Source organism: Ostreococcus tauri, assembly GCF_000214015.3.
Source record: "Ostreococcus tauri WGS project CAID00000000 data, contig chromosome 04, whole genome shotgun sequence".
Classification (NCBI taxonomy): domain Eukaryota; kingdom Viridiplantae; phylum Chlorophyta; class Mamiellophyceae; order Mamiellales; family Bathycoccaceae; genus Ostreococcus; species Ostreococcus tauri.
This window is the reverse complement of record NC_014429.2, coordinates 260,248-280,531: the sequence shown is the minus strand read 5'-3', so window position 1 is coordinate 280,531 and position 20,284 is coordinate 260,248. Positions and strand designations below refer to the sequence as shown.

Below are 20,284 nucleotides of genomic sequence, written 5' to 3'. Positions count from 1 at the left end.
AGGGTCATGTCTCGTGTGTACCCCCAGGAATACCACACGGTGCGGGGCATGTCTCACGTGTACCCCCAAGGATACCAGACGTCGCCCGCGCGCGCGCACGTACGTATACCCTAAACCCTAATACCCCCGAGGACACGACACGGGGCGGGGCGTCGAGTGATGTCTCGTGTGTACCCCCAGGAACACGACACGTGTCTGATAGGTCACGACCCGTGTGTACCCCCACGAACACGATCCCGTCGCCGCCCCGATCGAGCGCGACGCCCGGATTTCGACCCATCCCTCGGGGTCGTCGCGCGCGGGGCGTATCTCGCCGATCGCCGCGCGCGCGACGCACTGCGACGCACCACGGCGAGGACGATGATGCGCACCGCCTCCGTCGCGCTCAAGGCGCGAGTGACGCCCACTGCCGTGCGCGTGCGTGCGAGCGACGTGTGACGCGCGCGCATCGACGCGGGCGTATCGAAAACGTATCCGCGACGGGGACGATCTGTGTACCCTATCCGAAGACGCGGCGACGGCGACGGCGACGGGTGGACGGTGGACCACGATGGCGCGCGTGGGGAGATCGGACGTGCGCGCGCGTGTGGATGAAGACTGACGATGACGCGTCGGGCGATGCGATGGACAGACGCGTGGGGCGCGAACGACGCGATGCGTCGCGCGCGCGACGGCGAGCGAAGAGGGCGAGAGCGGCGTCGCGCGGTTCGGCCGCGCGGCGTTCGCGACCGTGCTCGCGATGACGATGACGGCGACGTCTGTTGAACCGGTGTTCGCGAAGACGACGTCCCCGGCGGCGCAGCGCAAGGGTCGTGCGCCGGTTTCCGCGGCCAAGGGCTCGAAGAGCGCCCCGGCGACCAAGCGGGCGACGAAGAAGGTGCGCGCGAAGACCACCTCTTCCCCGGCCGCCAAGAAGACCACCTCCGTTGCGGCGAAGAAGTCTTCCGGCTACACCAAGCGCGCCACCAAGCGCGTGCGCTCCAAGTCGGCGGCGGCGACCACGACGAAGGCTCGCACGGTCGCTGAGCGATCCTCCAAGGGCGTCGCCAAGCGTGCGACCAAGAAGGTGCGATCCAAGTCCACCGTCGCGGCTTCCACGGGCGCGAAGAAGAAGACCACTTCCCCGGCCCAACGCCGCCGCTAAGCGGTTCGCCGCGTAGCCTTTCGATCAAAGTTGGCCGGTTTGAACATGTTTAAACCGCTCGAGCTTTGCGCGATGCCGGTACAACGCCCCTCGAGCGCGCTTTCGACGTAGTAACACCGTCAATCTGCGGTATATTCTCGTTGCATTCTCGAGATTCTTGATTAAAACATCGCTCGCACGCGCGGCGAGATCCGCCCCTCGACTTCCCATCGAGGTCGCGCTACCTCTTCGCCTTCGCGCGCGCCTCAGCTCATCGTCCTTTTCGCTATCCAAAAGCCACAGATACAGATCCCTGTCCCGTTCATCTTTCACATTCCACCCCATCGCGTCGTCACTCCGAGACTTCTCACGCGATGTTGACCACGAGCGCGCACGCGTTAAAGCCGCGAGCGGTTTCCATCGCCCAGCGATCGGTGCGTACGCGCGACGCGGGCGAGGCGACGCGCGACGCGATCGGACCCTGTGACCTCGATACCGGGAGACATTTCCCGCTCGTCGCGCGCGTGCGACGGGCGAAAAGCGTGATAAGTGAAGCGACAGAGACTAACGGTGACCTGTTCGACGATATAGGGGCGACAAACGAGCGCGCGAGCGGTGATCGCGCGAGCGGACGCGGGACGGGACGAGAGCTCTCAGGGAAAGGTTGCCCTCTCCGCCGCGCTCGCGCTGACGCTCACCGTCGGCGCGGCGATGGAACCAGCGTTGGCGGTGACGTCCCCGGCGGAAACTCGGAAGGCGGCAACGACCAAGGGCGCGAAGGTGGGCAGTGCGGCGACCAAGTCTGCGCCGGCGCCGAAGGCTAAGAATAATAAGACTGCGACTCCGGCGCAACGAAGGAAAGTCGACTACAAGGGGGCGAAGCCTCAGGTGCGACGACCGACGCCGGCTCAATACAAGACCACGACGAGACCGGCGGCGAAGCGTGCGGTCACGAGACCGGCGGCGAAACCAAAGGCCCGGGTCTCGGCTTCCAACGCAAAGACAGGGCCAGCCGCAGCCAAGTCTGGCTCAACCAGGAGAAGAGTCGCCACCAGATCAGCGAAGGGTACCTCTACGCGTGTGGCTAGACCGGTGAGACAAGCTAAGAAGCCGATTCAGAAGAAAGCGGCCAAGCCGACGCCGACAAAGAAGAAGGTCAGCCGCGCGAACCCGCTTGCCATCCTCGCTACGGGGATGGGTCTCGGACTGTTTGCATTCACGAACCGACGGGAAGAAGACGAGTCCGTTTCTGACGTTGCCATCAGGAAGGTGACGGAGGCACCCAAGTCGCGGGCTGTCCCAGAGCCGGTCGAACCGGAGGAAATGGAGGAACCAGAAGAGGTGGAAGAGGAGTTGGAAGAAGATGTGCCGGAGGGTGCGGCCAACGCGGCACAAGACTGGATCAACAAATGGCAATCCAAGGGACGATCGCTCTTCAACAAGGACTAAAATCTAATGTCTAGCATCATCGCGATCTTTAGGTTTTGAAATACAAAGAAAACAAATTCTTTGGCAATCTTGTTTGTTATTACTGCTCTACTTAAGCCTCAGGTCGTAAAACATCCATCCCACCAAGGTACGGTCGTAGCGGCTCTGGAACGACGACACTCCCGTCTTCCTGTTGGAAGTTTTCAAGAATAGTCACAATCATTCGGGGAATAGCGCACGCAGTCGCGTTGAGCGTGTGGCAGTGCACCAATGGTTGCTTCTTGCCGTCGACAGGGTTCGGTCTGTACTTGATGTTCAGGCGTCTTGCCTGGTAATCAGTGCAGTTTGAAGCGCTGGAAATCTCACCGTAGCGCTCCAACGCCGGCATCCACGCTTCGACGTCAAACTTACGGTACGCAGGCGCCCCCAAATCTTCTGTCGGCATGTCGAGAACCTTGAAATGGAAGCCAAGTTCTTGGAACATTTCTATCTCAATATCTTTGAGTTCTTGATGAATCGCGTCGGATTGTTCGGGCGTTGCCACGACAAACATCTCAACCTTGCTAAATTGGTGCAAACGGTACATTCCGCGGGTTTGCGCACCGGCGGCACCAGCTTCCGTGCGAAAGCAGTGACTAAACGCCGCCATCTTGATGGGGAGCTGCGACTCTTCCACGACCTCATCCATGTAGACGCCGCCCAGGAGTAACTCAGCCGTGCCTGCCATACAAAGATCGGAGTTTTCAATGCTATACACCTGCGTGTTTTCTGCTCGAGGTTGGAATCCACACTTCTCGACAACGCTGCTTCGCACCATGTCCGGAACCATCATTGGCTTGAAACCTTTGCTGAGAACCTTCGCGAACGCCCAATTGATCAGAGCTAGCTCCAGCATCGCTCCAACACCGGTGAGGTACACGAAACGGCTACCGCTCACCTTGCTTCCAGTTTCAAAATCGAACATACCGAGCTTTTCCCCGATGTCTACGTGGTTTTGGACCGGAAAAGTGAAGGCGCGTTGCGAGCCCACTTCCGCAACCACCGTGGCGTTCTCTTCGCCTCCGACCGGCACGTCCGGGTGTGTCAAGTTCGGCAAGCGCTGTGCCATCGTTTGCAATTCGTTCTCGAGCGTAGCGAGCTCAACTTCCAGTTCTGCAAGCGAATCCTTCAGCGCCTTGCCCTCGGCGATGAGCGCGTCCCGAGTCTCCTTCTCCATCTTCCCCTTCATGCTCTTCGCGTTCGCGTTCCGCTTCTCCCGGATCTCATCGCACTTAAAGCTCAGCGCGTTCAACGCCTCGTACTTCGCCACGACCTCCGCCACGTTCACATCCACTCTCCGCACCCCCGCGTTTTTCTGCACCGCCTCTGCGTTGTCTCGCACAAACTTAAAGTCTATCGCCGCCTTCCACACCGTCGCAGCGTGCGGTTCGCTCGCTCGCGGCGCATCACTCGGTGCCTCCGCGGTGGCGCTCGCCGAGCGCGCGATCCCTCGGAACTGCGCGCGAGACGCTCGTCGAACCGCACTCGCGGTGGCTCGAGTCGGGATCGACGCGACGACACGCGCGCGCTCGACACCTGCGACGACGCGACGAACGACGGCCGTGGACGATCGAGAGCACAGCGTTCGATGCATCGCGATCGAGAGCGAGTGTGTCGAGGAGCCGACGGACGCTCGAAGGCGAGGCGGAGTCGCCGCGTTTTGTGGTGACGTCGTGGTTATCGGGTCGGGCTCTTTTTAGGACACTTTTTCAGTCTCGGCTGCGGACGAAGAGGGGCCGTCGAGAAGGAGAGCCGTGGTGTGAGATATCGCTACGAAGTTCTAATGATAATTTCAACGGTTCCTCTAAGTTTTAATCGTAATCGGACGGGTACATGACTGCGGAGTCCAGGAACTCCCTAGTGTGTTTCTCCTCACCAGTGAGTGCGACGAGTTGCGCGATAGTCGAGACCTCAGCCATGGCACCCACGCCGTAATCGCCGCACGCGAGAGCTTTTTCTATGGGCTGCACGACGATGAATCCTGCGATAGCATCATCTTTAGCGCTCGAGGCGATCTCGGAGATCGACTTCAAGTGACGTTTCGTGAACGGGCTGTTCCACATCGCCGTGTTCATGGCGGGCGCAAGGATGATGGCCTTATCATTTGCCCGAAGATCCCAAGCTCGGAATAAACAAGTCAGCAAGTTGTCGCACAGCCCGTTCGCGAGCTTCGCCAGCGTATTCGCGCTGAGAGGCGCGATGAGCAACACATCCGCCCACTTCGCCAGGTCCACGTGCGTCACCGGGTCGCCAACTTTACCCCAATCCGCCCACTCGTCATCGTCGTCGTAACACCTCACTCCGAGCTCATTTTGTATCTCTCTCACATCATCTCGCGATACGAACTTCTTCGCCGACGTCGTGAAGACGATTCGCACCTCTTTCACCCTCTCAATCCCGACGAGCGCGCGCGTGAGTTCCTTGCACTTTATCGCCGCCACGCTCCCGGTCACCCCCAGGACCAAATTAATTCTCGACATCGGCACCTCTCAACGCGTCGCCCTCACGCGCGCTCGCGCTCCAATCGCGCTCGCAATCGCTCCTTGGACGCGCGCGCCTTTTCTTGATTCTTCCTCGCCTTGTGTAGCTTCTGCGCCCGCAGGCACGCGTCCAGGGCCCACTTCTCGTCGTTACACGCCCCGATAAACTTTGTGAGCGCCTTCTCGCGATGACACGTCGTGAGCGCGATCACTTTCTCTCGACACAGCGGGTGTTTATCGAGCGTCAGCGGTGGGTGCATGAGCGCGATGCACTGACGCGGCACATCGAGTCGTGAACCAGAGAATTGAGACTCGAGCGCGCGCGAGGTTGACACTGAAAACGCGTCGGCGTCGGCGACACCGCGTCCCGCGCGCGTCCACGCGCGCGTCCGTCGGCGCGTCGTTTCCGTGGCGTCGAGGCGTGTGACGTCATCGAACGACATGCCGAGCGCCGCGGAGGCGGTGACGCTGTACGTCGCCCCGGCGCTCGGGACGGTGCTCGCGATGTTCATGTTCGGGTCGCCCTTGCCAGAGATATCGAGGAGTCGCGAGAAGGGGACGATTGGGTCGTTGAATCCGACGCCGTACCCGATCGTGGCGGCGAACTGCGCGAGTTGGATGATGTACGGGGCGATCTCGGGGAACTACTGGGTGTACTGCCCGAACTTCACCGGACTGCTCGCCGGGGCGTACTACTCGGGGGTGTCGTACGCGTTATCGGAGCGACACAGACCGGTGCTTGAGAAGCTGTCGGGGGGACTGATATTTCTCGTATCGCTCATTGGGATGGTTTTGAGCTGTGTGATGCGAGGATCGAGCGAGAACTCGCGGTTGATGGTGGCGGGGATCCAGGCGAACACCATCCTCGCCGTGTATTACGTGTCGCCGATGTCGACGATGTCAGAAGTTGTCAGGACGCGGGACTCAAAGTCCATGCACTTTCCTCTGGTGGTGACGAACTTCTTAAACGGGTTGTGTTGGTTTGCGTTCGGAATAGGGCTCAACGATTGGTGGCTCGCGGCGCCGAATCTTTTCGGAGCGTGCGTCTCTGTGGTTCAGATTGGTCTCATCATGGTTTTTCCAAACTCAGAGCGTCGTGCGGGTATTTCCACGACGCCTTCTACGGATGGATTGATGGAATTGAACCCGACGAGTAGTTTCAGTGAATCGCCACGTAGTTCCACCGCGGTGTGATACGCCCGTGAATTCATTATTTGTGATTCTTTTGATGCGGTACAAGTCGGTACCGATTTGTAGAACAGAAATGCGCCAAGAGACCATGCGAGCTGCATAGAGATATTAGTAGTGCACAGTTCTGATGGTTTTTAAAGACTAGATTAGATCTAAGCGTCTGAAGGAAGCTAACGCGTTTGCGTAGCGGAGCACACCAAACCCGTCGCGTCTGCACCAATTTTCCCAAGACTACACACGCCGCACACGTTCCCGGACTGCTCGATGACGAAGTGCGCACCGCACATGGGGCACATGCAATCCTTTGTGCCCTTGTAAATGGGCACGAAAGTCGCAGAGCAGACGACGAACGGATTATGAAAGTCGTAATTGACCTCAACTTCGTCCTTCGGCGCGCGATCGCATGCTTGCAACACCTGCTTCGCTTGCGTCGCCACCTTCACAGGCGGGTTAAGCTCAAGCAAGCGGCGGCAGAACGTCGCCGCGGTGGCGTAGTTCTTCAGCTTGAAGAAAATCGACATCGCGGATCGAAGAGAAAGCGATACGTGAATCGGCTGCATCTCAGCGTGCGTGAAGTACGCCGCGAGCTCTGCCTGACGAGCCGGATCCTCCTCTTGCTTTCGAGCGATTTCAATTCTCAAAGCGCATGCGTATTGGCGAGCAACCGTGAGAAGCTGCTTCACTTGCTCAACCTCTTGAGGATCATCCACGCTCAACAAAGTGATGGCATGAATGATGCTGACAAAGACCTTGAGAGCCTCGGCGAACTTTCCTTCAGTTGTCAACTTGAACGCGCTCTTCACACGTTCGTTGAGGATTTCCGGCGTACAAATCATCGCTGGAGGCAAGACTCCGGTAGATCTAGAGGTCCATCCTCGCCCAAGAGGAACAGAAATCTTCAATCCGGCGGGCACGGTCTCAAGACCAGCGTGCGAGGCATACGCCAGATCAACGAAGTGCTGCTTGAGGGGCGCGAAGTTGACGATTCCTAATTGACGGCTAAGCAACTTCATGGCGCTGTCAAACTCACCCGCCGCTACGTGCTCACCTGCCACTGCGCTCTTCTCAGTCCAGCGTTGCGACTGGGGCACACCAGGCGTTGGCGCGATGAAAACGTCGCTATCGAACGATCCAACGTCAACGCCGTCTGCACCAGCACTCGTCAGCTCTTCTGGCAATTCCAAGTCATCCATACCCCACCCATCATTCTCGTCATTGACATCATCAAACTCAACGTCGGGAGCAATACCAGCCGCAGCAAGCTTATCGACCCGATCATCTTCACCTATGTCGATATCGGCGTCAGCCCAGCCTGAACTGGCATCAACCATGGTATCGTCATCCTCGGCGTACGCGTCGCCAGCAATCTCACCGGAGAGAACACCCTCGAAGAAGCCCTTCGACACTGGAAGCAACGGCCAGTTGTCACCTTGGAACACCGGCGACGGCGGGTTAAGCAACCTGCCTGCACCACTGACATCAGGGACAGGCGCCCCGCTTTCGTTCAACATCTGAGCTATACGAGTGGCATCATCTTCCATACCATGCGTCTTGGCAGTCAAGTACGCAAGCGGGTAGTGACCTACGTGCTCAAGCACCTTGACTCTCTCAGCAACATCACCCAAGTAGAGAGCGTTGTGGAACTGCCCCATCACGTCGGCGCGCATCTCAGAGATCTTCAACATTTTCCCAAGCTTTTCCATGTTACCGGTGATGAGGTACAGGAAAGACAGACGCTCGAAGTTCTTTGTCTTTTGATACGCGAACTCGACAATTTGGTAGTTGCCTTGGTTCAGAGCGGCCACGCCAAGTTTGTGCCAGGTGTCCTTATCATCAATCTCTTGCGCACTCGCGAGAGCGACTTCAATGTTGCCACACTCGAGCGCCAATTCGAACTGCGTGCGCTCGTCCTATCGAGTAAAAATGGCGTTGGTCAGTCATTGTTTCGTAAAAATATACCACACTTCTGAGTGCAATGAACACTCATACAAAAATAGCGAACAAGAAATCTTCATAGACTCTCGGCATTCACCAAGGAAGGATCCGTAGAGAGTTAATAATCACTGTGTTCAATGAACTTTGAAAAACGAGCGAGCGAGCGGAACTCACCTGTACAAAGTGGAGCGCGATCTCTGGATATCCTTTCTTTTGAAGGTACGCAATGATGGACTGACCACAAAGCTGTCCGCTCTTGATCATTGTCAGCACGCGATCGAATCTTTTCGCGTTCAGCGCGAGCTTGAACATGTACTCGGAAGGGTCAAATTGGATTTGACGGTTGCGTCCATCTCGATCCAAGCAATAAATGACGTTGCCGAATACTCTCGTGAGGTACAGCGGATTATCGAGCGTTCGAATGATCCCAGAATCTCCGTTGGGCAAGGCGTACTTGATGTGGTTGAGCGTTGTGTAAATAAACACTCCATGGTCATCCCAAGCGCCAGACTTCACCCTGATCGTTTCATGGACTGTCACCGAGTTACCCAACTTGCGATCGGCAAGAACAATCGAGTGTTTGCTCAGGAGCGCGACACGGCTCATGTCCTGCGCCCACACGACGTACTTAACGTTCGCTGCGGTTATTTCAGCGAGCGCAGCACGTTGCTGAAGATCGAACAATGTGATCTTGTCATCTGAACGGCACAAAAGAGAACCAGTCCCGGCATAGAAGATCATGTCCGTGCTCGGTAAGGGGCACGGGCACTTCTTCGTCATTTCGTTGTCCAGGTTTTTTATGATCAAGTTATTTGTTTGCTTGTCCAACGTCGCGAATCGGTTTCTGGCAACAAATACCGCCCCGATACCACTGCCTCGGCAAGAGTCACCGACCACTTCGCCTCGGCCCCCATCCTTCGGTAACATGAACAACTCGTAGTTGTCACCTCCAGCATCGTACGTGATCAAAATCGCATTTTCAGCTGGATTGTAGGACATCGATCTCGGGGCAGAGTTGGGTCCACTGACAGTGCGCCGGATCGACACCAACGGGTTGTCACGTTGGGACTGGAAGTCGTAGCAGCGCAAGTAGCGATCCTTTACGTAAAACAGGTTGCCTTGGTGCGTGGCGTAAGCCGGCCGCTCCCGTTCGAGCTTAAAGACGATCATGCCGCTGTCGTGACCGGCCGCCAGTAAGTTGACTTCGGGATGCGTCGCCAGAATCCAAAACCTATCGTGCTCGCGCCGGAAAGTCTGGGCGTCGGCTCTCTTTGACATGTCCCACACCCGAATCGACTTATCCTCTGAGTTCGAGACGATGACATCTTGTCTTGCGTGGAACGCCACACAGCTAACATTGTTCACGTGCCCACGGAGGGAATCGACCTCCCAAGCCTTGGTGTCATTCATACGCCAGAGCTTGACTTGACGATCATCCGCCCCGGACACGATGAGCGGTAGCGTCGGATGGAACGCAACCCAGTTGACGCCGCGATCGTGTCCTTCTAAGATGTACTTCACGCACGTGTCCCCTCCACCGAAGAGATCGTTGTTCATTTGCGGCATGCGAAGCTCATCCTGCGGGCTAACCGCCTTGCGCCGGAGTCCGCTGATGTCCCACACTCGAACCGTCTGATCTAACGAAGCGGAAACAACCAAGTCGTCCTTGTGATGGAATCGCGCGCACATCACGTAGTGATTGTGTCCTGTAAGCACCCCTATCGAGCTCCTGCTCTGCCAATTCCAGATTCGAATTGTTTGATCGTCCGAAGCGGAGACGATCCACGGATACTCTGCATGGAACTCCACGGTTCTGATATAGTCCAAGTGACCCAAAAGCGTGAACAAGCACCGCCTGAGCTTGTAGCTCCACACCTTGATCTTATAGTCATCACCTATTTAGACGTTATTGCGCCGTCAGTCTCTCATCTCGATCGATCGACGCGTCGCGTGTTGCTTGCAATCTCAACTCGAGGCGCCGATCGCTCACGCGTTCTGCGTCTCGTCTCGCGTCTCTTCATCTCGTCTCACCTCCCGACACGAACAAAGGCTGCGAGGCGTGGAAGCCCACCCCTCTCACCGGCCCCTCGTGCTCGTCGAACCGATCGATGAGCGTTCCCATGCGATAATCCCACAGCTGTATCACCCCGCTGTGCAGCGAGGCCAAAATCCACGGCCGCTTGGGGTGAAACGTCAACCCCTTCACCCGGTTCGACTTCGTCTGCGATCACGCGAAAGCGTTCATCGTGTCAGTCGTTACGTTTTTCACGTCTGCGCGTCACGAATAAACGTCAAGCGCGTCCATCGTACCTCAAACTTGGTCAACATCTTCGCTCAGATCGCTCTCAGAATCCGTTTGATCTCCGCGATCGCTCTCTCGCCGTTTACTCTCGACGCGCGCGCGCGTGATTCGAAGACGATCGCCCGCGATCGCCCGCGATCGCGTGCGCGAGCTCTTCGACGTCCCGCGAAGAGATCGCGTGCCGCGTGCGACGCGCGAGCGAGGCGCTGACGCCCGCGAGAGGGTCTCGAGCGGTTTTCAGCGAACGCGCGTCTCGGCGAATAGGGGGTCGTGAAGGAGTCATGAATGAAGATGGTGTTCCGCGGAAGCGAGCGCGGGGTGGTTCGAGGAACGAGGCGCGAGGGATGATCGATCGGCGAGCGATGATGCGCATGAAAGCTTTCAAGCGCTGTTCTAGCTAGATCAATGCGCGTAGGCGTCCATCTTGTGCGTGAGAACTTTCCAGACGTCGCCTCGAAGGGCGGCGTCTCGCGCGCCGGCGTGCCGGTCAGGATGGAAGCGGAGCGCGGCTTTGCGAAACGCAGATCGAACGGCGGTCGTTGAGGAAGACGAGGGGGTATAACCGAGGGTGGTAAGGACGTCGACGAGATCCATGCGCTCGAGGGCGGCGGGATCGAGCTCGGTGGACGTCGAGGAGGGCGTTCGAGGCGGTTGCGGCGTTTCGGCGGCGCGTCTCGCTCGAAGAGCCTCTCTTGCGTGAGGTCTCAAATTTGACGGCGGAACCGAGCGATCGAACGATGGATCCAAGTTATTTTTCGCTCTGGTCGCTCGTGCCGCTCGCTCCGCGAACTCGCCCTCCCATCGCTCTTGATGGTATCGCTCCGCCTCGTCGTCACGCTTTCTCGCCGCGGGCGGCGGGCGAAACGATGCCCCCGAAAATCCCGACTCCGTGCGACGATAGCTCGCTCCCGTATCGTCGCCGAGGTTTTGTCTCACCGTTTTGGAATCGTCCGTCTTCACCCCGCTCACTCTTCGCACGGACTCGGCCCGTCTCTTCAGTTCCTCTCGCTCCTCCGCCGCGTTCGGACTCACTTTCGATGCGTCCAGCATCCTCGACATCGCCAGCTCGACGTCCCATCCCACGTCCCTTAAATACGCGATCGCTCGATCGACGCTCACCTTGACCGCACTCACGATCAGGCACACGTCCTCTGCTCGCGCGGTGTCCCCGTCCATGACATCCACCACTCTCCGAGCGTCCCGCTCGTGCACACCGAAACGCCTCACGAGTCTCTTTGCCATCGTCACTCGGTCGTCCGAGCTCGGTGCGGCGTCGTCGGAATCAATCGTTGATGACCTCACGGATGGCTTCCCCGAAGCGCGCGTCGCTCGACCAGGCTTATCGTTCAAACGAGTGTTTCCGGACCCGCGGCCTGTCGAAGTCGTTACGTCTTCGTCGCGAGTCTCACGCGCTCGTGATTGCGGTGACGTGCGGGCGGAGATCTCGAGCGCGAGTCTGAGCTGCTCCATCTCTTCGTCGTACGATGAGGGGTAGTGCACGCGAAGGGACTCGCGGGGCATCGCGAGCGCGCGAGGAACGACGAGACGCGTCGCGCACTGCAGACGGGACGCGGGATCGATGTGAAGCTATTTTACATTCTACGCTCAAGCTGGGCCCTGAGGGAAGCTATTTCGGCGGCCATTTCGAGTTGAGTCTGTTGCATGTCGTCAAACATGCGCGTGGCCTCCTCTTGCTGAAGCTGATGTTGGCGTAACAATTCGACGTGGACGTCTCTGATGCGGGCAGAGAGATCTCCGCCGAGCTTCTCAACGGCGGCATCGAGCAGAGCAGCGATATCTCCAGAGTCCACGCGCGATGAAGCCTCTTTAGACGATTTCGCCGTGATCAGTTTTAGCTCGTCTCGCGCTAACGCCGCGACTGGAGGCGTGTGCTCTTGCTGAAGCAGACGCGCCGATTTTTCACCCACAGGAGTCATGGGGGAATCTGGCGCAACGCCACCGCGCGCGGGCGTGGTCTCGACTTGAAACGCGTGCGGGACGGGTTGTTGCCACGATAACGAGTGCACGCCTCCTTCGTGGGCCCGAACGTCGTATAACGTGCATGTGGCGACGTCCGCGCCACCGCTGATTTTTCGAGTATCCAGCCAAGACACTCGGCCATCCGAGGTTCCCACGGCTAGCGCAAATCCCGAGTGATGCCAAGCTAAGCACGTAGCTTGAGTGGATCTAAACGTTAAAGCTCCTGAGGGTGTTGGCGACGTCGTATCCTGCAGAACGACTCGTCCATCGCTCTTGCAGTATGCAACCAATCCCGGCGCCGTGGGTGAAAATTCAACTTGATAGCACTCTGACCCTCTCACTGTGAGCGTCGACTGCAACTCTCCGACTTCGGTGTCCCACAGCCTCACTGTGCCATCCGTACACGCAGACACCAGATGCTGCGGCGAGAACTTCGAGAAGTCGATCGAGGTCACGCCGCTTGTCGTCGGCGCCGCCAGTTTCAACTTCATCGCCCCGCTCTCTACGTCGTGCACGAGCACCTGTCCCGTCCCCCCACCGCTCCCGACGACACGTCCGAACATCCCATACTTCACCGTCGTCGCGCTTCTCTCGTGCCCCGCGAAAACTCTGTGTTTGCGCTTACGCTTCAGATCCCACACCGACACCTCCTCGCCCGCGCTCGTGCCTCCGACCGCCAAGTACCTCGACCCGGCGCTGAAATCGATCGCCCGCACCTCTCCGATATCGTTCGCATCCTCCGGCACGCACCCGAGCGGCTTAAGATCTGGTTTCATCAGCGCCGATCCCCTACCCTTCGTTCCGACGCACAACGCGCCGTTCGTCGGGGACCAACGCGCGCAGAGCGGTTCACCGGAATCATCTGTCGACGTGCTCGACGACGCTAAGCTCGCGCGTGCGCTCTCGGGGACGTACACGCGAACGGAGGAAGACGCGTCAGAGGTTTTGGCGTCTCTACCAACCGAGGCAAGGAGCATGACGGGGGATGACATCGCGCGCGACGGGCGATGGGGCGGACGAACAACGCAAAGAGCTCAACAGTCAACTGCTTTCAATCGGAGACTACGCGCCGAGGCGAACTAAGGCTAATGTGTGGTTGAACCCGCACGAGACGCCCACGGCGTCGCCGGGAAGCCATACCTCGGTAGGTTCCCAGTAATCGAAGTCGTTTCCGAGTCCGAGTTGGCCACCGCTGGACAGTTTTTCGTCGGAGTGGGAACCAACGGAGCCGCCGAACCCCCAGGCGAAGAGTTTTCCGTCGTTGGAGACGCCGGCGGAGTGCTTCCATCCGGCGGAGAGCTTGGACCATCCGCGAGAGGAGAGCTTGATCGGTTTAGGAATGGCCGATTTCGCGTCCGAATTTGAGCCGTGTCCGAGCTCGCCGTGTTGATTTGCGCCCCAAGAGACGACTCCGGCACTCGTGCTCGCGAGCGTGTGCAAACCACCGCACGTCACTTGGTGAACAAATCGAAGGGTATCTACAGACTTGGGAGCCGTCTCGTGATCGACGTACTTCGAGGTTTGACCAAGTTGATTGAATCTTCCCTGTCCCCACGTAAACAACTCCCCACGCTCGTCTACACACGCCGAGTGCATGTGTCCGGCGGCGATTGAGCGCACCTTTGTCTCTGAAAGCGCGCGTAATAATCTAGGCTTCGCCACTGTCTTCGCGGTGCGATAAAACCATCCCTCGTTCCAAGTCTCCGAACCGTGCCCGAGCACACCGTCCGCGCTCGTGCCCCATGAGTATACTCGGCCGTCCTCGGACAGAGCCAAGGAGTGTTCAGCGCCGCACGCGACGTCCACTATTTTTCCCTCCAAACCAAGTGTCTCTATTCTTCTCGGCTGGAATCCATCGAGGTCCAGCCCCGTCCCTAACTGACCTCCCTCGTTTTTACCGAACGCCCAAACCCCACCGTCGACATCGACGCACAGCGTGTGATTATTCCCGGCTGCAACGCGAACCACTTCCACATCCAAATCCACGAGCGCTGCCTCTGGTACGTGCGCGCTGTGCTTGCCGTGTCCCAGCTGTCCGTAATTGTTCAGCCCGCACGCGAAGACGAAACCACCGTGGGCCAGGAAGATCGAATGCGCCCCTCCGGCCGCGCACTGCGTCACGTCGACGTCCTCTAACCCTCTAACTGGATGAAAGTAGTTGGACGAGCGAAAGGAAACGTCATCATCCGTTAAGACTTGGCCGTGACCGAGCCTCCCGAAGTCACCGTTCCCCGCGCTTAGGGCGGTGAAAGCGCGAGATGTGGACGGGCGAGCGGAGGCTAAAGCCGTGGAGGCGCGACGAGCGAACGCTCCCAGGGGCATGGAGGAGCAGCACGCACTGGCGCGAGAGAGTGACCAAATCGATTCTCAAAAGAGTGAGCCGCAACGAAAGTTCGTGACGTTTGAATTCATGTTGTGTTGCATATTCTATGGAACAGCGGGTGAGGGATATTAGTCGGAGGAGCCCGTGGGCTTGAGGCGAGTGACCTTGCCGATGGCAATGGTTTTCCCTTCGTCGCGCAAGGTGAAGCGACCAAGTTGTGCGTAGTCTGCGAACTTCTCACAGCACAGGGGTTGGGCAAATTTGAGGCGACAGTTACCCAACGAGCCGCTTTTCATAAATTTGGGTTTCCCTTCCTTCGGCTTGCGCGTTTTCATGTCCATTTCAGAGATCAGTTTAGTCACTTCAACCTCCTCGGTGGCGGCATGAATGTGAATCACGGCCTTGTAACCCTTTGTGAAGATCGAGTTGTGCTCGAGCAACTCCAGAAGCGCGAGCTGGCACTCAATCTCGTCGCAGATGTACACCGGATCCTTGACCCCGCACAATACGAAACCGGGCTGAACGTCGGTATCGTTCACCCCGGTCAGCTTCAAGCGTACATTTTCGCCAGGCAAACACTTCGTGCACTCAACTTCGTCGCGCCACATGGTGGCAATCTTCACCGCAGCCTTGTTCGGCATGAGCATCAGGGTTTGACCTTGACGCAAGGTACCGGATTCAATCTTACCCATCACCATACACCCCGCTTCGTTGTATTTATCCATGATGGGAAGGCGAACGGGAGCGTTTGGATCTCTTGGAAGCGGATCCAAGTCGTCCAAGGTATCAAAGAATGACTTCCCAGAGTACCACGAGCAGATATCCGAGGGGACCTTTTCTTTCATGTTCTTACCAGTCAATCCAGAGATTGGCACGTATGTCACGTCCGTGTCGACCTTGTAACCGCACTGCTTCAAGAACGGCGTCACCTTTGTCTTTATCTCATCGAAACGTTCCTTCTCCCACTGGACGCTCGAATCATCCATTTTGTTCACCACGACGACTAATTTACTGACACCTAACGTCTTTGCGAGCTGTGCGTGTTCTCGTGTCTGACCTCCCTTTTCGAAACCGGTTTCAAACTCACCCTTACGCGCAGAAATAACGAGCACTCCCACATCCGCCTGCGCAGTGCCGGCAACCATTTCTGGAACGTAGTTCTTGTGACCCGGCGCATCCAACACGGTATAACGCTTTTTTTCCGTTTCGAAGTGCGCGCGACCGACCTCGACCGTCTTACCCTTGGCCCGTTCTTCTTCGCTGGTGTCCATGATGTACGCCATGTACCACGAGTCGCGGTTCTTATCCTTCGCCTCTCGCTCGTACTTTTGAATCACGCGATCGTCAACCATCCCAGACAAGAACAAGATCTGTCCACCGATCGTGGATTTACCCGCGTCGACGTGTCCGATGAAAACCAGGTTTAAGTGTTCGCGCTTGTCGAAGGTTTCGTCCTCGACGTCGTCCACAGGGTCATCCTCGATGACAACTTTCTCAACCTTCTGCGCGACCTTCTCAACCTCATTGGCCTCCGTCGCCGCCGTGGTCTCCGCCGCTGGTGAAGACGCTTCCACGCTCGGTACTTCTGGTTCCTTCGCCTTGGACGGAATCCCGATCGACACAGCCTTGGCCGGGCCGCCGATCGAAAGCGACACCGCCTTCGCCGGGCCGCCGATGGAGATCTCCTTCGCCTTGGCCGGTAAAGACCCGATCGTCACCTCCTTCGCCGGTCCACCGATCGACAGCGACACCGCCTTGGCCGGTGGCGCGCCCGGGGGCGGCGGCGGCGCGCCTTCGCTCACCGGCGCCACCGTTCTCGGCTTGAACTCGAAAGAGGCGGCGGATGGGTTAAAGTTGAACGCCGACGCGCCCGCGGAGAGCGTCGTCTTTGGCGTGTCGTCCCCACCCCTCGGGGCGTCTTCGTTCGACATGTCGATGGACGCTCGCGACGCTTTTAGCGATCGATCGATGCTCGAGCGCGGTCGATGTGTGACGATGGCGCCTCGAACGCGATCGCCGAGCCCGAGGTCCTCTCCTCGTCCACGCCGTGCTCGACGCCTCGAGTCTCGAGTCGCTCGGCGCGACGCGCGGGCGACGGGGATCTTTGTTATTTGGTAGCGTTGCGGCGCCCGTTTTTATGATCGCCGAGTTGTTCGTATACACGGTGGTACGACTCGATCTATACAAAAAATTCGGATCGACCGGACGAGCGTTACGGACGGTGCAGTAACGTCGAGTGTGAACAACCGGAGTGCTCGACGGGCGATTGGGATGTCGAGACGAACGAAGAAACCGGAGAAGAGCTCGCCGTTGCGAGGCGTCAATGCGGCGTGCGCGAAATTTATCCGGACGGAGCTCATCGATGGAGATATCTCCCCGGAAGAGGGCGAGCGAGAGGCGACGGCGCGCGAGACGTTTGCGCGAGACATCGCGCGCGCATCGACGAAGATATCGACGCTCAGAGAAAAGGAAACGTTCGATGACTGGGAAGAGAACATCCGAGTCGAACTCGAGCAGGCCTTTGACCGTTGGATGGAATTGGAAGGCGACTCGTACGAGGATGTCCCGCGCCTGGATTGCGCCGAATTCGAGTCGTCGGTTGATTTGGACGGGCTCACCAATGAGCTCTTCGATATCGTGGGCGACGAAGCCTCGATCGCGATGATTTCGATGGACAAAATGACTGACTTGGAGCGTAAAGAACGCGAGACGGTGGAGCTCGCGTCTCCGAACCAACACCGAATGAATAGGCGACGAAGCTCCGTCGAGTTCTCGGCCTGGCTCGCATCTATCACCGACCTCGAGCCCGAGATCGATAGCACGCGCCCGCTCGCGTGAATTTTCCTAATATGTACACCGCGCTCGCGATAGAATGTAAATGTTTAAGTGAAACCAAAGAGTTTTTTCATCGGTCCACCGAGCGCGTAGCAACCTCAAACATTCGTATTACACCCGCCCTTTGACCTACGGTACTTCTCTACTGACCAATGAATCCAGCCGCGCTGGCGATGGCCAGGATGACGAACGGCACCATGAGACCGCCGATCCCGATCATCGCCATCGGATCCTTCATCGGATTCGCACCCTCGCGCTCCATCTCGGACAACCACGCCTCCTTTTCGTTCTCCCTCGTAATCTTCGGCTGCTTGTCCTCCGCATTCGCGACGACGGTGAAGCGCGCGCGCGCGGTCTCAACGCTCGGACGAGCGATCGTCGTGAGAGATGGATTCGTCCGCGTCCGCGTCCGCGTCGCCGTCGACGTTCGCGCCGTCGTTCGTGCCGTTAACATCGCGCGCGCGTCCCTCGGTGACGTCGACGCTGACTCGGCGTGCGCGCGCATCGATCGGGACGCGCGCGCCCAACCCTGGCTCGCGCGAAAAATTCATCCTCGCCCGTTCGATCGACCGCCGCGACGGGTGTCGATCGATCGTCCTTTTCGATCGTCCCTTTCGATCGTCCCTTTCGATCGTCCCTTTCGATCGTCCCTTTCGATCGTCCCTTTCGATCGTCCCTGTCGAGCACGCACTCGGACTCATCGACGACTCAGCACTCGTCGACATCCCTCGGGACGTGGCGGGCGCGCGGCGCCGTGTCATCGGCGCCGGCGCGTGAGGGGTGCGCGGCGGTCGTCGTGATCGATCGCTGGTCCGCGCGCCGCATTTCGCGCCCGTGCGCTCGGCTCGCCCGACGCACGCAGAGTCTCGGTCGTCGATCGTCCATCGTCGATCTCCGCGATCTTCGACGAACGCGTACGCGCCGTGCGAAGCGGTTTCAACTCGGTCCGCCGCGTGAGCGAGCGACCCTACGAATTTAAGTGAGCCGATAGATATGTCGAGCGTGACGACGAGCGTCATGCTCACGCAAAGACAAGCGTGCGCGCAGACCAAGGTGACGACGCGAACGCGCGCCACGGAGGCGCGCGCGCGACGAGGCGTCGCCTTCGGGGTGCGCGCGAGCGCGGACGCCGACCTGGGCAAGGCAGCCGCGCGCACGAACAAGCCTTTGGAAAAGGCCAACCTGTTCAACGCGCGATTCACCCCGTTCGCGGGTGACAAGAACGAAGAGTACTCTTTGGATGAGATCATTTACAGAAGCAAATCTGGCGGTCTGCTCGACGTGACGCACGACATGGATGCGCTCAAGATTTACCCTCCGGAGTACTGGAAGGCACTGTTCGACGAGCGCGTTGGGAAGACGACGTGGCCGTATGGATCTGGGGTGTGGAGTAAGAAGGAGTGGGTTCTTCCGGGTATTGCCGACGAAGACATCGTGTCCATGTTCGAGGGAAACTCCAACTTGTTCTGGGCCGAACGCTACGGGAGAGAGAACCTGGGAATGACCGACCTCTGGGTGAAGCAGTGCGGTAACTCCCACACAGGTTCCTTCAAGGATCTTGGCATGACCGCGTTGGTCTCTCAAGTAAACCGCATGCGAAAGATGGGCAAGCCTCTCTCTGCCGTCGGTTGCGCGTCCACGGGTGATACCTCGGCCGCATTAAGCGCCTATGCCGCCGCTGCAGGTATCCCATCGATTGTCTTCCTTCCAGCGAACAAAATCTCTGTTGCTCAGCTTGTACAACCGATCGCCAACGGCGCTCTCGTACTTTCTATCGACACCGATTTCGATGGTTGCATGCGCCTCATCCGCGAAGTCACCGCGGAGCTTCCCATCTACTTGGCAAACTCACTGAACTCGCTTCGCCTCGAAGGTCAAAAGACCGCCGCTATCGAAATCTGCCAACAATTCGACTGGCAAGTTCCCGATTACGTTATCATCCCAGGTGGAAACCTCGGTAACGTCTACGCGTTCTACAAGGGCTTCTCCATGTGCAAGGAGCTTGGGCTTGTCGATCGCCTTCCGCGCATGGTTGTGGCGCAAGCGGCGAACGCTAACCCGTTGTACCGCGCCTACAAGAAGGGTTGGGATAAGTTCGAAGCGGTGAAGGCTGAACCGACCTTCGCGTCCGCCATTCAAATTGGTGATCCAGTTTCTATCGACCGCGCGATCTTCGCCCTCACGGAAACCAATGGCATCGTTGAGGAGGCCACAGAAGAAGAAATGATGGACGCCGCAGCGGAAGCAGACTTGACCGGTATGTTCAACTGCCCGCACACTGGTGTCGCGCTCGCGGCGCTCAAGAAGCTCCGCGCGTCGCAAACTATTGCTCCGAGCGATCGTGTCGTGGTCATCAGCACCGCACACGGCCTTAAGTTTACGCATAGCAAGGTTGCGTACCACGAGAAGAAGCTCGAAGGTATCGAGAGCAGATATGCGAACCCGCCGGTGATGGTCAAGGACGATTTCGGAGCTGTTATGGATGTTCTTGGCTCCCGCTTGAACAAGTAAACCACCTCAGCTGCACTTTAGTCTCTTTGTTTCACCGATATGACGCGTTTAGAACATAAATAAAATGTGATTGAATCGCAAGCAGTTGCTGCGCTTTCGTAGATACGCCGAGTCGTCGCGTTGCTCTCACAAATTCT

At 58.2% G+C, this 20,284-nt stretch overlaps 15 protein-coding genes across 15 annotated transcripts; 5 read left to right on the top strand and 10 right to left on the bottom strand.

Annotated features, from left to right (window-relative positions):
* Nucleotides 1-360: 360 nt before the first annotated feature.
* On the top strand, nt 361-1,144 carry OT_ostta04g01640 (unnamed product; the record flags this gene model as incomplete). Its single annotated transcript, XM_003078644.2, has 2 exons — nt 361-417; nt 632-1,144. The coding sequence occupies 2 exons, from the start codon at nt 361-363 to the stop codon at nt 1,142-1,144; spliced, it is 570 nt and encodes a 189-aa protein (XP_003078692.2).
* A 24-nt stretch (nt 1,145-1,168) lies between these two features.
* On the bottom strand, nt 1,169-1,468 carry OT_ostta04g01630 (unnamed product; the record flags this gene model as incomplete). The annotated part of the gene is made up of 1 exon (XM_022984463.1): nt 1,169-1,468. The coding sequence occupies one exon, from the start codon at nt 1,466-1,468 to the stop codon at nt 1,169-1,171; it is 300 nt and encodes a 99-aa protein (XP_022838731.1).
* Nucleotides 1,469-1,497: 29 nt separating this feature from the next.
* On the top strand, nt 1,498-2,572 carry OT_ostta04g01620 (unnamed product; the record flags this gene model as incomplete). The annotated part of the gene is made up of 2 exons (XM_022984462.1): nt 1,498-1,557; nt 1,715-2,572. 2 exons carry the CDS (start codon nt 1,498-1,500, stop codon nt 2,570-2,572), a joined length of 918 nt encoding a protein of 305 aa, XP_022838730.1.
* A 91-nt stretch (nt 2,573-2,663) lies between these two features.
* On the bottom strand, nt 2,664-4,184 carry OT_ostta04g01610 (Aminoacyl-tRNA synthetase, class II; the record flags this gene model as incomplete). Its single annotated transcript, XM_003078642.1, has 1 exon — nt 2,664-4,184. One exon carries the CDS (start codon nt 4,182-4,184, stop codon nt 2,664-2,666), a length of 1,521 nt encoding a protein of 506 aa, XP_003078690.1.
* Nucleotides 4,185-4,401: 217 nt separating this feature from the next.
* OT_ostta04g01600 (Flavoprotein) lies at nt 4,402-5,070 on the bottom strand (the record flags this gene model as incomplete). Its single annotated transcript, XM_003078641.2, has 1 exon — nt 4,402-5,070. One exon carries the CDS (start codon nt 5,068-5,070, stop codon nt 4,402-4,404), a length of 669 nt encoding a protein of 222 aa, XP_003078689.2.
* Nucleotides 5,071-5,093: 23 nt separating this feature from the next.
* Nucleotides 5,094-5,330, bottom strand: OT_ostta04g01590 (Cytochrome c oxidase biogenesis protein Cmc1-like; the record flags this gene model as incomplete). Its single annotated transcript, XM_022984461.1, has 1 exon — nt 5,094-5,330. The coding sequence occupies one exon, from the start codon at nt 5,328-5,330 to the stop codon at nt 5,094-5,096; it is 237 nt and encodes a 78-aa protein (XP_022838729.1).
* A 181-nt stretch (nt 5,331-5,511) lies between these two features.
* OT_ostta04g01580 (SWEET sugar transporter) lies at nt 5,512-6,264 on the top strand (the record flags this gene model as incomplete). Its single annotated transcript, XM_003078640.1, has 1 exon — nt 5,512-6,264. One exon carries the CDS (start codon nt 5,512-5,514, stop codon nt 6,262-6,264), a length of 753 nt encoding a protein of 250 aa, XP_003078688.1.
* A 167-nt stretch (nt 6,265-6,431) lies between these two features.
* Nucleotides 6,432-10,524, bottom strand: OT_ostta04g01570 (Coatomer, alpha subunit, C-terminal; the record flags this gene model as incomplete). The annotated part of the gene is made up of 4 exons (XM_022984460.1): nt 6,432-8,171; nt 8,371-10,091; nt 10,228-10,417; nt 10,507-10,524. 4 exons carry the CDS (start codon nt 10,522-10,524, stop codon nt 6,432-6,434), a joined length of 3,669 nt encoding a protein of 1,222 aa, XP_022838728.1.
* A 376-nt stretch (nt 10,525-10,900) lies between these two features.
* On the bottom strand, nt 10,901-11,968 carry OT_ostta04g01560 (DnaJ domain; the record flags this gene model as incomplete). Its single annotated transcript, XM_003078638.2, has 1 exon — nt 10,901-11,968. One exon carries the CDS (start codon nt 11,966-11,968, stop codon nt 10,901-10,903), a length of 1,068 nt encoding a protein of 355 aa, XP_003078686.2.
* A 122-nt stretch (nt 11,969-12,090) lies between these two features.
* Nucleotides 12,091-13,470, bottom strand: OT_ostta04g01550 (WD40/YVTN repeat-like-containing domain; the record flags this gene model as incomplete). Its single annotated transcript, XM_003078637.2, has 1 exon — nt 12,091-13,470. One exon carries the CDS (start codon nt 13,468-13,470, stop codon nt 12,091-12,093), a length of 1,380 nt encoding a protein of 459 aa, XP_003078685.2.
* Nucleotides 13,471-13,540: 70 nt separating this feature from the next.
* Nucleotides 13,541-14,800, bottom strand: OT_ostta04g01540 (Regulator of chromosome condensation, RCC1; the record flags this gene model as incomplete). The annotated part of the gene is made up of 1 exon (XM_003078636.2): nt 13,541-14,800. The coding sequence occupies one exon, from the start codon at nt 14,798-14,800 to the stop codon at nt 13,541-13,543; it is 1,260 nt and encodes a 419-aa protein (XP_003078684.2).
* A 129-nt stretch (nt 14,801-14,929) lies between these two features.
* Nucleotides 14,930-16,732, bottom strand: OT_ostta04g01530 (Translation elongation/initiation factor/Ribosomal, beta-barrel; the record flags this gene model as incomplete). Its single annotated transcript, XM_003078635.2, has 1 exon — nt 14,930-16,732. The coding sequence occupies one exon, from the start codon at nt 16,730-16,732 to the stop codon at nt 14,930-14,932; it is 1,803 nt and encodes a 600-aa protein (XP_003078683.2).
* A 340-nt stretch (nt 16,733-17,072) lies between these two features.
* On the top strand, nt 17,073-17,639 carry OT_ostta04g01520 (unnamed product; the record flags this gene model as incomplete). The annotated part of the gene is made up of 1 exon (XM_003078633.1): nt 17,073-17,639. One exon carries the CDS (start codon nt 17,073-17,075, stop codon nt 17,637-17,639), a length of 567 nt encoding a protein of 188 aa, XP_003078681.1.
* A 139-nt stretch (nt 17,640-17,778) lies between these two features.
* On the bottom strand, nt 17,779-18,141 carry OT_ostta04g01510 (unnamed product; the record flags this gene model as incomplete). Its single annotated transcript, XM_003078632.2, has 1 exon — nt 17,779-18,141. The coding sequence occupies one exon, from the start codon at nt 18,139-18,141 to the stop codon at nt 17,779-17,781; it is 363 nt and encodes a 120-aa protein (XP_003078680.2).
* Nucleotides 18,142-18,629: 488 nt separating this feature from the next.
* OT_ostta04g01500 (Tryptophan synthase beta subunit-like PLP-dependent enzymes superfamily) lies at nt 18,630-20,147 on the top strand (the record flags this gene model as incomplete). Its single annotated transcript, XM_022984458.1, has 1 exon — nt 18,630-20,147. The coding sequence occupies one exon, from the start codon at nt 18,630-18,632 to the stop codon at nt 20,145-20,147; it is 1,518 nt and encodes a 505-aa protein (XP_022838727.1).
* Between the last annotated feature and the right edge of the window lie 137 nt (nt 20,148-20,284).